At 44.6% G+C, this 13,128-nt stretch overlaps 1 protein-coding gene across 1 annotated transcript in view; it reads right to left on the bottom strand.

The window, feature by feature from the left end:
• Positions 1–12,423, bottom strand: part of CLMP (CXADR like membrane protein) — a 70,841-nt gene extending 58,418 nt beyond the window's left edge. Inside the window, exons 1-2 of the mRNA XM_024196663.2 lie at positions 12,354–12,423; positions 11,919–12,194 (exon numbers count right to left, since the gene is read on the bottom strand). Of these exons, the coding sequence (XP_024052431.2) occupies positions 11,919–12,066 (148 nt within the window). The 5' untranslated portion in view covers positions 12,067–12,194; positions 12,354–12,423. The remainder of the gene's footprint in view (positions 1–11,918; positions 12,195–12,353) is intronic.
• Between the last annotated feature and the right edge of the window lie 705 nt (positions 12,424–13,128).

Below are 13,128 nucleotides of genomic sequence, written 5' to 3'. Positions count from 1 at the left end.
TGTCCCCTCAACAGGCTGAGCTGTGAGATCCAGCCAGCACATATCTCATAAATATTCTGAGTACTGAAGGACCCAACCAAGATTGGGGCCCGATTGTACTGCATGTTGTACAGACACATTGTAAAAAAGAGTGTTCCAACCCCAAAGAAGGCACAGCCTTAATAGTCAAGAAAAGAGTACAGTGCACAAGCGGATGAGGAACAGAGACACTATGTGAGTTGGTCAAGGTCTGTAGGAGGGCTGGGAACTGAACCCATCTCTCCTGGTGTACATTTTTTTTTTTTTAAATAAGGGCCCTATTTTTTCCCCCTACTACAGATTGACACAAAGAAGAAGGATGTTTCAGTGGTTAAAGCATCCGCTTCAAGTCCCTGTTTGACCACAGACTTCCTATAGTCCACTAGCATGTCTGTCGATCTATGCTGGGGAATACCCTCCCAGCTGCTACAGAAACATACCCACAGGTGTGATTCCCAACTCCTGTGGACATATTTGTGCTAGCTGTCATCAAGCTAACATGCTAAAATAGTATTGTCGCTGCAGTGATGCAGGCTAACAGTTCCCAGTATATACCCACAGGGTTCAGGTGGGTTTGTACTTGAGGTAGCTAGTACAGTGCTATGGTTACAGTTACACTACTATTTTTAGCACACCAGCTCAGCAAAAGTATGTCCACATATGGGAATCACATCCCTGGCTCACAGTGTAGCCACAATCTCTCTGTGCCTCAGTTCCCCATCTATAAAATGGGAATAATAGCACACCCCTACCTCACAGGGGGGTTGTGAGGGTAAATACAGGAAGACTGTGAGGTGCTCAGATACAACAGTAAAGGGAGCATTATAAGTACTCTACATGGATTGTTTAGACAGTCCCTGCCCAAATGTGGAGCAAAACAATAAAGGGAACAAACACGGAGCCCCAAATTAATTTTCTTGGGGGGATTCTCTTAATAAAACTATATTGTGTCATTCATGTAGTCAGAACAGTATCTAGTGGCAATGTGTCCATGTTATAAACCCCACCGTCATCTTTTATACTAATTGTTGAGCAATTTTAGCAGGAAGCAAGGGCCAAATCAGACTTCTCCTCTTCCCCTTTGAAGTCATCCCTCCAGATAAGAGTTAATTCACATCAGTATGAAAAGCTTTTCTGCCTATTGTAACGATCCCCATGCATTTATCTGGTGGCCTTTACTGATTCAGCTACGTGCAGCTGAGTATATTCCAGGAGGTATCAGAACAGGACACAGCCGTGGTTGAAGCAGAAAATTGGGAGTCAGGACTCTTGGGTTCTACATTCTCAGCTGTGCTGCTCAGTCACTGTGTGGTCTTGGGCAATGGTTTGTGCCTCACCTTAGCCCTCTCTAAAATAGGGCTAACAACACTTCTTCATCCCCCAGAGAATTGTGAGGCGACATTAATTAGCTTGTACGCTTGTAAAAGGTCTCTTAGTTCCTTATTATGAAAGATCTATAGGAGTGGAAAGTAGCAGTAGTGTGGCACTGCTGTTCGAACAAAATCCGTCCTCTCCTCCTCCTCATTGTTCTCTTTTTAACTGTGCACACCTTTCATTTTCAGGAGGGCAGCCTCCCTCTGCAGATGCAGCTTGCCTGCCCACAAAATTTGCAGTGACCTTTTTCCACAGACAATTAAACTGCAAGCACAGATCTGAGTTCCTGCCTCTCTTCCTAGTCAGTTGCGGGGACAAATCAGCTGTAACCACACACACTGTGATTTGTGCCCCAAATTAATTTTTTAGGCACACACAAAAAAAGGGGGGGGGGGACAATCTACATCTGAGAGAAAGGAAGCCAGGCTGGAAATGCACCCATTAATGTGCAATGATCCTTGCAGGAGAGGGATTCTGGCATAAACAAGTGAAGCCCTTGCCCTTTAAGAGAGGTGATGAGCTAGAAGAACATTTGCCTTCCAGAAACAACCCAGCCCTTTCCTGGAAAGGAGGAAGGTGCAGATGAGGCTTTCAGAAGATAACTTGTTTCATACCCCTGTCCAGTCATCATATTTACCATCTGCAATATATTTTCCAAACATTAACCCATATGTAAGGGAGAACTGACCCCTTTTTACATATTGGAAACTGAGGCACAGTGAGGCTAAGTGCCTACAAAAAACTTGAGAAGGGTTAGGCTGCTAGCATTCTGAGACCACTTCTGGTTATGCTGACCAATACTGTCTCATTGTTTACTTGTCTTCCCCTCCATCTGTCTGTCTGAATCCATCTGTTATTTCTTGTTTTATACTTAAATTGTAAGCTATTTGGGGCAGGAACCATTTTTTTGTTCAGTGTTTGTACAGCACCTGGCACAATGGGATCCTGGTCCATGACTGGGGCTCTTAGGTGTTACAATAATACAAATAATAGGTGGCTTTCCCAGGAAGAGTCAGCATCCAAACCAGCATTAAAACTCCTGTCTTGGAGTCTTGTGCTCTTACCACTAGAGCTCTGCTCTGACACAGCTACCATTCCAGCCTGTACTGTTGGGGAGGGGAGGTATAAAAGGGAGGAGATGATAGCCAGGGTAAATGAGAGCAATAATACAGTGTTCTCCTTTTTTCTACTAATTCCCGTTCCCATTGCTGGCAAGAAGCCCTTAGGGGACACTTTCAATTTATTCACTTTATACACTTTGCCATTATTCATGATGTTACCTTTCCTGATTCCCCTCCCTTTGAGTCTTCCGAGTATCTATTCATAACCGTGTGCGCAGGGCCGGCTCCAGGCACCAGCCCACCAAGCTTGTGCTTGGGGCAGCACCTGGAGGGGGGCGGCGCGGTGCTCCAGCTCTGGCCGCCGGGGAGAGCGGCGCCGCGGCGGGCACGCCGCCCTCCTCCCGGCGCTCTGGCCGCCGGGGAGAGCGGAGCCCCCGCCGGGCTCTCCACCCTCCTCCCGGCGCTCTGGCCGCCGGGGAGAGCGGAGCCCCCACCGGGCTCGCCACCCTCCTCCCGGGGCTCCGCCGCCAGCAGAGCTGCGGCGGGCTCGCCGCCCTCCCCCCGCACTCTGGCCGGTTGGGGAGAGCGGCCCGCGGCCGGGCTCCTGGGGGGAGGAGGGGCGGCGGGAGGCTTTTTTGCCTGGGGCGGCAAAAAAGCCAGAGCCGGCCCTGCGTGTGCGGGGAGGGTCCCAGAGCCCTAACCTTGTAAGCCCGACTGAGCCTGAACAATTAAACCGCAGTTTTGCAGCCCGAGTCCCGCAAGCCTGAGTCAGCTGGCACGGGCCAGCCGTGGGTGTTTAACTGCAGTGCAGACATACTCTTAATGACCTGACTTCACCCAAGCCTCTTTGCTGAGACACTTTTGGAAACTAACAATTTTCTAAAAACAGACGAAGAACCTGTCTGAAAAAGACCCATTCATCTTTGAGACAGGACGGGCGCCAAGTTTATACTGCAGCCGGAATGCCTCTGCTTCGTAACACACGTGCCAGCACACTCAAAACACACAGGGAGTCGCACACATAATACATACGCAGTCACATGTGCATAAGTTCACACACACATCATCAGTCATTCCTGCTTGCGTGCACAGGATATAGCCATGGCCACCATCTTGGCTGACACACTGTGGAGTGAATCACAGACCTCCAGAACTAAAAGCATTAACTGCTGCAGCTTGAACTGCAATGCCCCTGCCAGTGCTGTAACAGGCACTTTTCCTCTGGGGATCAAGCACAGAGCCATAACCTGAGCATGACATGAGCACACACACACACAACGTGCACCATTATGCAATAAATACATTGGGGCCAATCCTGCAGTCCTTACTCATGCATAATTCCAGTTAACTTTAACATCCTGTCCCTTCCACACACACTGAAAGCTTTATCAGGGTGCTTGTTTACATTCTTTCTTCCCCAGACAATTCCTGAAGATTCAAATAATCCCCCAATTCCCAGCCTATCTGTCCTCCTTGTAAAACCCCTGTATTTGCCATGAGGGAAGCAGAGGTATTTGTTGCAATCATGATGATAAACAGAAAGAGCTCTCCTTTCTTAGGAGTCAGTTGTGCAAGATTGGACATTTCTGGGAAGCGGTGCTGCAATTTCACAAGTCTTCTTTCTAAACAGCGCCAACACCCCACAAACAGATGACAGATTACACGAAGGAGACATAAAAGCAAGGGCCTGTGTGGGGGTGATGGAAAAATGCCAGTTATTTTTCCATGGACAATTTAGAAAAGTTTTCTTTTCTTTTCCTTTTAGTTTCCTGTGATTTTTTACCTCTAGTAAAAATCATTTGGCATTTCAGTTTTTCCTCCTTTTCCAGTGGCAAAATGGGGGTGTGGGGGGGGAGAGAGAGAGAGAGAAAGGGTAAAAGAATTTTTTAAAATATTTCTTTTTGTTGAAAATCTGAAAAATTTCATATGAAACAAAAATTTTCATTTAGAATACAAAGGCCATTTTCTGTAAAATATATATAAATGGAGACTTTTGGACCAGTTCTACTCTATTTCTGACCAGTTATAAAAGGTCCTGTGGTGCCTTTCACAAGGAGTGTTAACACGGATGTCTAACCAGATTTCGACACAGAACTAAAAGTGGCAATTCTTCAACAAAAAAACTTCAAAAACAGACTCTAACGTGAAACTGCAGAATTGGAATTGATTGTAAACTGGACACCATCAGATTAGACCTGAATAAAGACTGGGAGTGGTTGGTCATTACAAAACCTAAACCTAATTTCCCCCTACTGTTACTCACACCTTCTTGTCAACTGTTTGTAATGGGCCACTTTTATTACCATTACAAAAGTGATTTTTCCCTCCCTTGGTATCCTACTGTTAATTGAATTGTCTCGTTAGACTGACCTCCCACTTGGTAAGGCAACTCCCATCCTTTCACGTGCTGTGTATTTATACCTGCTACTGTATTTTCCACTCCATGCATCTGATGAAGTGGGTTTTAGCCCACGAAAGCTTATGCCCAAATAAATGTGTTAGTCTCTAAGGTGCCACAAGGACTCCTCGTTGTTTTTAATTACATCAGCCACTTTGAATTGCCCCAGCAGTTTCAAATGGAGAGGTTGCTTTTCTTCACTTACTTTCCTAATGTTCACACGCACCGCTGTGTACTGTTAAATAGCTTCCACGCCTCACCCTAGATGTAAATGCATGTCATTGGTGGATGGAACAATTCTATGAGTTGGTATATGTTTGCTTGTTTCCTTTAGGTTCTTTCCCGTGACATAAATGTATATCTGTGGCTACTTCAGATTCATTCTTATTATTATTATTGTGCTAGTGCTTAGCAACTCCCCTCATGGACCAGCATCCCATTGCACTAGGCATTGAACACAAAGAGATTACCATCTAAGTACAAGACAAGAGACAACAGGTAGATAAAGACAGACAGATGGGGATGCAAGAGGAAAGAGTGAGTCGATAATGCTAATGCTTACCAATTATAACTTTTCAAAGGAACTCAATAAATGGAATATTCATGGCACCAAGACGTTACCGAAAGATTTTAGTCAGTTAACTAATGAACTGGGAGATGAATAGTAAAACAAACAAACAAACAACTTTTTAATGAGGGTCCAGCAGTCAGGTCTATTTAAGATCACATGATTTTCTCTGCTGATCTTACATTTCTATAGCACCTTTCATCCAGAAGGATCCCAAAGCATTTTACAATACGTATACAGATATAAGATGCATAACTTCCCCACCACATAATGCAGGAGCAGGCTGGAGTGAAACACATCAGCATAACAATATAGGAGACATATAGAATATTTTATCCTGTTGACATTTCTGGGAAAAATTGTAGGTAGGAAAAATGCAAGTACTCAACTGGAATTTGACAATAACAACACTATAGCCTTGGGAGAAGTTCTATGGCATCTTTAACAATACATATGACAACTGTAGTTTTATTTTCTCTCTGAAAGATGGTGTCCCCAGGACCACAGCATGCCAGACCACCCTGCTGGTTCAGTACTATCTCCGACACCACTTTCTCTAGCACTCGGCTTTCCTTCGCAGATCTCCCATCCAAATTCTGACCTAGCCTAGTTTATGAGATCTTCTAACTCACAGCCTGGTGTGGTGTAGGTTCAGGCCTGTGATGTTGAATATCGAACAAATCCTAATTTATCAAACATGCAAAGATCACTGACTTTGATTCTAAAGAAAGAAAAAGATGTCAGCAAATAAGATAAACCGGGGAGTTTATTTTTGAAGAAGAACTGATGACCCTGCCATGTAGCGCACATATATTACAATGATGGGAGCATTAGCAGTGCGTGGGACGAAGAGATCTAAGGCACAGACCAAAACTATTCCCCATCCTGATTAAGTTTCGTTTGGAGGTAATGAGCCAGATCCAGAGCTGGTGTATGCTAGCATAGTTTCGCTGAAATCATAGGAGCTGTGCTACACCAGCTGAGCATCTGGCACAGTATGTAGCTGAGAAAAGGAGATGACAGAGCCAGCTCAGATTTTGGGGGTTACTTAATACCCAGTCCCCTTTCCTCTCTGTTAATTAATATACAACTCTTTCCTGTGCCCATTAAAACCAATAACAACTTCCCCCACTAGGAGCGGGATGAATAGCCTTTATGACAGACCCCTGATCTGCTTTAATGTTATCAGGCTTGCAGTTCCTAAATGCATCAGAAAAGCCTCCATTTTATGCCAGAAGATGCATCCTGGAACTCTGGTGAGTATATAAGAAACTGCACATCCTCTGTCAGACCTGATCACTCCATTCTGGGACAGCTGTGCTCATGCCAGCTGGCACTAGAGGGATTTTCACCATAACCTTTTCCCATACAGTGAGACTATAGGAGTCTTGGAGTTTGATTCACTAACCGTGCACCCTTGGGACAACACTGAAATACCTCCTTGATATCAGAGATTCAGTGGACAGAGCTCAACACAGTGCAATGAAATTAGACCAGACGCTAGAAAAACTCCTGTTTATTACACACAGTCAGTTTGTGGCATACGTTGCCTCTAGAGACTGAAGTGTGATCTAATCTGCCCAAGCCCTGTGCTCCTGCCATGAGTTCCTGAGTGTTAACTAGATTTTTTTCTTCCCCAAAATATTTCTAGGGGGTTTTGTCCATTTTTTTTTTCAAATTTTCATCAAAAACTGATATTAAATGGAGATATTTGGGGGATTGGTTGCAGAAAACAAACCAAACACCCATTTACGGTTTAGGGGTTTTCAACAAAAACACAAAAAAAGAAAAGTTTTTTTTTCCACAAAACTCTTTATTTTCACTGATATTTTTCATGGGAGGGAGCGGGGTGGGGGAGGGTGGGGAATTCTTGACCAGCTTTAGTTTTAACTTTTCTTTGTCCAGGATTCTCTGCATAACCTTGGTTGAGTTACTTACCCACTGGCTGCTTCCCTAGCTGTACAATAGGGATAACAATACTTACTGAGAGTGTTGTGGGGATTAATTAGCACTCATAAAGAGCTTTGAAGATGCTAAGTGATAGTGAATATTTGGAAGTCAGAGTCAAGATTATGATAAAGATGAATCACATTTCATGCTTTAGGGTGTTTATGGAGAATGTTTAATGTAGTGTAATCACCCTGTAGTGCCTTCCATGACTGCTCCCCAGGTCTTGGGGAGAACCTGTGTGGCAACTTTAGGCAACACTAACTGTATCAGTTGATCAGGGAGCTAGAGAGAACTACAGGGTCTGTTGGTGTCCAGCAGCCAAATAAAGAATTCCCTTTATATTCATTACAACCTAATCCTGTCTCTCTCACCCCCAACGTCCCCCCCAAAAGATAGTACATACAGCAGTTGCTCTCAGGCTGTGACCCAAGCAGAGAGCAGACTGGTCACATGGCGCGCCGCTGGCTCTTCTTTGCCTCCAGCTGGTCAGTCACATTAAAAGAAGCTATGAATACTTCCCCCAGATTAATTTTCCATGTAATAAATTTGCTGTAGTTCCGACAGGGAGGTTATCTCCACTGTGCAGATCTATGAGGCAGTTTATCTACTGATTTGTAAGTACTCTTGCCAAGCCATACAACATTGCAGCAGCACTTAGGACATTAGGGTGGGTTTCACATCTCTCTGAAGCATCATGTCTCAGCCACTGCAAGAGGCAGAATGCTAGACTAGATGGATGAATGATATGATCTGGTCAGGCAAAGCTTATGCTCTTTTGGGTCTAGAACCCATCTATCTCTGAAGCTAGACACAGCCAGTGTGGTTGCCAACATCTCTTATGTCTCTAGTATGGAGCACCTGGGAATATTTTCTAGCTTTGTGATTCACAAAACCTTTCCCAAGATAAAGGGGTCAAATTTAGCTCTAGTGTAAGTTAAGTCTAAAAATTGCATGTGCTGATGCATATTTTTACAAACAATTTTTTTTGAATGGGGATATTTTTCAATGGGATGACAGTTCTGGAACTGATTGGAAAATGGAAGACAAGTTTTGCAAAAAGCCTTCCCCCCTTCCCCTCTTTTTCACTAAAATTTCATTTTGGCATTTTTCCATTCAGCTCTAGTGAAATGTTTCTACCAGGTTCCCTCCAGATGGGTACATTGAGGGGCCTCATTCTGTTTTGATTCACACTATTGTAAATCCAAAGTCTTCTGAAGTCAACATAATTATACCAATGTGAAACTGGTATGATTTTTTTTTTCATGTGAAAAATTAGCAAAACAACATTTTTTGTCTGCCTCAAATTTTCTACAATTGGGGGGAGGAGGCTTTTTACTGAAAAAAAAGAAACAAAATCTCAAAACTGAATTTTTTAACTTTTGGCACAAAAAATTCAGTCATTTAAGCAAAACATTTTGGTTTTATTGAAAATATTTGCTCAACTGGATGATTGTTTTCAGCTTTTAGTTGCCAAAAAGGTGAAAAAAAATGAGTGTTCAGGTTTTTAAGAAAAGTCATCAAAAATGGACATTTCCCACAAACATTTGCATTTTGACGACCCAAAAGCCATTTTTGTTGACAACACAATTTGAAAGCAAACTTTCAACCAGCTCTAGTGTGATTGAGATTGGAATCCGATGCCTCCAGAGCTAGAAACACTTCACATTTTCCTTCTACTTCTCTTTTTTCTGTTCCCTCCACCCACTCTCTGTTTCATGCCTTTTGCTCATACTTTAAGAGCGCAACCTCCCTTCTTTAAATCTCCCTTCTTCCAAGAGTCATTTGCTCCTGTTTCTCACCATTGACTCCCCTCCCATCTTTACCCAAACTTATCTCCATTAGACTGTTTTGGGGCAGGGACCATCCCTCATCCTGTCCGTAAAGCACAGCATTATTTTGGCAGTGCCATAGACATCTTTAATAACAACGAAAAGCAAGCTGTGCTTCACTTCCCCTCGACTACCCTCCTCCCAGACCTTGCTTGTGTCTTTCAAATGCTATCCCAAGGCTATTCCCTTTGCTTTAACAGCAAGAAGAGAAGTGGGCTGTTGGAGCTTCAAAAACATAGTTGCAAGTGGATTGCTTTCGGCTAGTGAATGAGACTCTCCAGCCTTCCTATATCTCACCCCGATGTCTGGATCCCAAGAAGAGGAGCCATGGCCCCTTCTTATTTTTCTCTGAAGCATATTATTAGTGAATGGGGCTGGATTCCTCTATTTAGCTACAGAGCAGGTACAGTAGGGGCAGAAGAGACAAAGGACAAAAGAGGTGCAAGACAATTTTGTGTCTGAGATGAGAGGACTATGAGAACTGGGTTCTATTCCCACCTCTGCTATGATCATGGGGAAGTCTCTTAACTTACCCCTCTGCCAGAATGGGGGTAACAATACTTCCAAGATTCACAAAGGGATGGTAAGGCTTAACTCCTTCATGATTATTTAAACTATAAGCTCTTTAGGGCAAGGACCATCTTTCACTATAGGTAGAGCCCTGCAAATCTGCGGATATCCACAGCCCATGTTTGCGGATCGGATGCAGATGCAAATGTATCCATGCAGGGCTCTAACTATAGATACATACAACACCTAGCACCATGGGACCTCTAGAGACTATTAGAATGCAAATAATCATGAGTTATTTGGGACTCTTGGATAAGGGTTTCTACAGCAATGCAAAGTATAAATGCAGCTAAGGCTTAATTCTGACTTCCTGTCCGTCCGACATGTGTAGCAACCTTAATAAGACTCAGTGGTTAAAGTGGGGGGAAATTACTCTCACTGGCTGGGGCAAGCAGTGCTCTCCACAATTCCCCCTCCTTCTCAGCTACTGCACTGACCTCCCCTGCTACCTCCCTTAACCACTGATAAAACTAGGCTAGGTAGTGCCAATATGGTGGTGGTTCTGTGGCAGACCCAGTACTGACCCTTTTAAGAGGAGCCTGGCTGTTAGTCTTTACCCCAGTGCCTTTGGAAGGCCATGTGCTATCAGAGTCTCTCAAACACCCTCAGCGGGTGGAGACAGAAGGGCAGAGGCTAACGCATAGAGGGGACAAGCTCCTACTCGCACTTCTGCTGCAGACTTTGCAGCGTCTCTGAACTGCCTCCAGCAGTCTCTGGCACTCCAGCCCACGTCCCTGCAGAGGAAACCTTACACTCGAGTGACGAAAACCTTTGTTCGCAATTAATGTATGTAACAACTGATGGAGCAGGGAAAAATGAATGGAGCACATGAGTCGTGATTATTACTCAGCCAGCTCTACTGACGGTCTCGCGTCTCTTGGAGCCCTATTTAGAATGCTGACTAGTCTCTGTTTTTCAGACCTATGAGCCTCAGCAGACAAGACCTTCCATTCCAGCATCTCCATCTTCCCGTCTCAAGCCATTGTGGTGGCTCTCTGACCTGCCCCTCAGAGTTTGTGGCACCCCGCGCTCCCCAGAGAGGAGGAGACCTTGCCCTCACACCCAACCTCAGTCTGCTGGCGGGGATCCAGCCATCACAGCCCACGTCCGGCCCTGACACGAGATTTCTCGTGGAGCTGTCTGCCTGTCAGTGAAATCTGGCAGGGGAATGGGGACAGAGGCTCACTCATTGCACTGTGGAGCCTCTGGAGACCAGAAGCTGCTTCGGAGCCTGTCACTCAGGCGAGGTCCCTCAAATACCACAGGGCTGCAAATCCCTTCCTCCAGAGGTCTCCTCTTTAATAAACATCCCTCCTTCCAGTCTGCCTTTCTTACCCCTTCCTCCTCCATTCATTCTTTCACTCATCTTCCCTTCCTGTCCTCTGCCTCCCTCTTTCTTTTCACTCCTTCTCATACTTTAATTCCTCTCATCCACTCCTCTCTCTCCCCAGTTTCTCTTTTACCCCTCTCCCTATCCATCCTTCAGTCACTCCCTTTCTCTTCTCCCTCTCTCCTTTCTCCATCCCGTATTACTTTGTCTCACTCCCCCCCTTCTCTCTCCTCTTTGTCGCCTTCTCTCTCCCTTTCTCTACCTTCCTCTCCTCGTCCCTTTCCCCATCTCTCTCCCCCACCTCCCTTCCACTTGCACTTTAACACATCTGTTTCTAATCTGAGCTGTCTGCAGCGTCTACTGGAAACAATAAGCTCTTTTTATTTTTTTAACCTGAAATTAAAATTCCTGGATGAAGCAAAATAAAATTAAACAAATTTGACACCATCCCTGGAACAAAGACACTTTCTTCACCTTTGTTTTGTAAAGAACAGTCAAACCGCTAAATAGTTCACGGCTTAAAACCGCTGCACCTTTTCAAAATAAAAATAACTCACACTGTAATGACTAGGTTTGATCGATACATATGAAAGCAAAATCAGGTTTAAAAATTCTCCCGTTTCCAAACCTGGTAATAATTAAAACAAGAACAACAAAAACTCCAACAACAAAATTAAACCAGTCAGTCTCTGAACTCAACAGACTTTGCTACAAGTTTTTTTCTTTGCAAGAGCTTCTCCTTTGCTGGTCCCTGTGGCATATTCTGTTGCCCAGAGAAAGCATATGTAAGTTTAATTTCCATAAAAAAAGCCCCACTCACCTAAAAAGAGGATGGAAAGTGCAGACATTCCGTCTCCAGGAGAGAGAGAGACTTTTCCTCCCTTTTTCTTCCTTTCTCCCAGGAATGGTAGGCAGACCTGCACAGAATTCAAAGGAACGCCTCTGGAATGCACTGAGCGTAATTGCATCCATGTGCCAGAAAAATAACCAACTTTGCTCTTTCTTGCCTTCTGCTATTCATCCCCTTTCCAGTTTCCATCCAGATTTGATAGCAGATTTTAGATATCTCTGCCTGCTAATTCAGGCCCTTGAGTTTCTGGAAGAGAAAAGACAGAGGCAGTGCAGCAGGGAGACACATCTATGGCTGTATGGAACAATTTTGCATGTCTGAAAAGAAAAGGAGCGAAGAGGAGAAAAAAATACACTGTGCACAATGTTAACCACATGGCTGCCTCCCAGGACAGCCCCTCCCTACCATCAACTGGGATTAGCATTGAAGGCCAGTCATGTGGGTGAGATGTACTTCTGGCAATAATGCAGCTCTACCTTCTGAGGGGAAACAACCAGTCTTCTCTGGTGTCAAAATAGTTAAGTTTGGAGACAGTCAAGATTCAGCCTGGAAAAATTAGGCACTCGTCACTCAAGGGCCAGAGACATAGACTCCCTTGGAAAAAATACATGCACTAGATAAATAGATAGACATCCACATACATACAAGTGTCATTGTCATCGGCAGCAGAGAAGCTGCAGAATTCACATTTATGTTCCCACTCAGGGGCATTCCCAGGGTGGTGTGGTGGTGGTGTTTTTTCCCTTTGAAAGCACAGTGTTAATTTCCTAAGGAGGAAAAAAACCCCAAGCAAAACAACTGAAGAAAAATTGATTCATTTTGTGAGTTCCCTCCTTACTTTGATTACCACTGAGAGCAAACAGGAGGGGCTATTAGGGCCCGATCCTGCACATGGAGCTGCAGGGGCTTGCCTGGAGCTCCACTGATTTAAAGAGGGCTCTGTGTGGGGTGCAAGACGCTGCCCATGTGAACCACTTTGCAGGACCCGGCCCTTAGCTGAGAGGGACAAATAGAAGGCAACCAGCTATTGCAATGATGAAGGCCACAGAATGTATGTACATAGGTCTTTATAAGGTCAGTCATCACCGTGGCAGCTGAGCATCTAGACAAACAGATGGTTTTTTCCCTTCGTTCTGATACCTAGATTTAAATTACTGTCTCGGTGGGGTCACAGCACTGC

The sequence above is a fragment of the Terrapene carolina genome, unplaced genomic scaffold (genome assembly GCF_002925995.2).
Source record: "Terrapene carolina triunguis isolate 2854851 unplaced genomic scaffold, T_m_triunguis-2.0 Scaffold374, whole genome shotgun sequence".
NCBI classification, from domain to species: Eukaryota; Metazoa; Chordata; order Testudines; family Emydidae; genus Terrapene; species Terrapene triunguis.
This window is presented reverse-complemented; position numbering and strand designations above follow the sequence as displayed.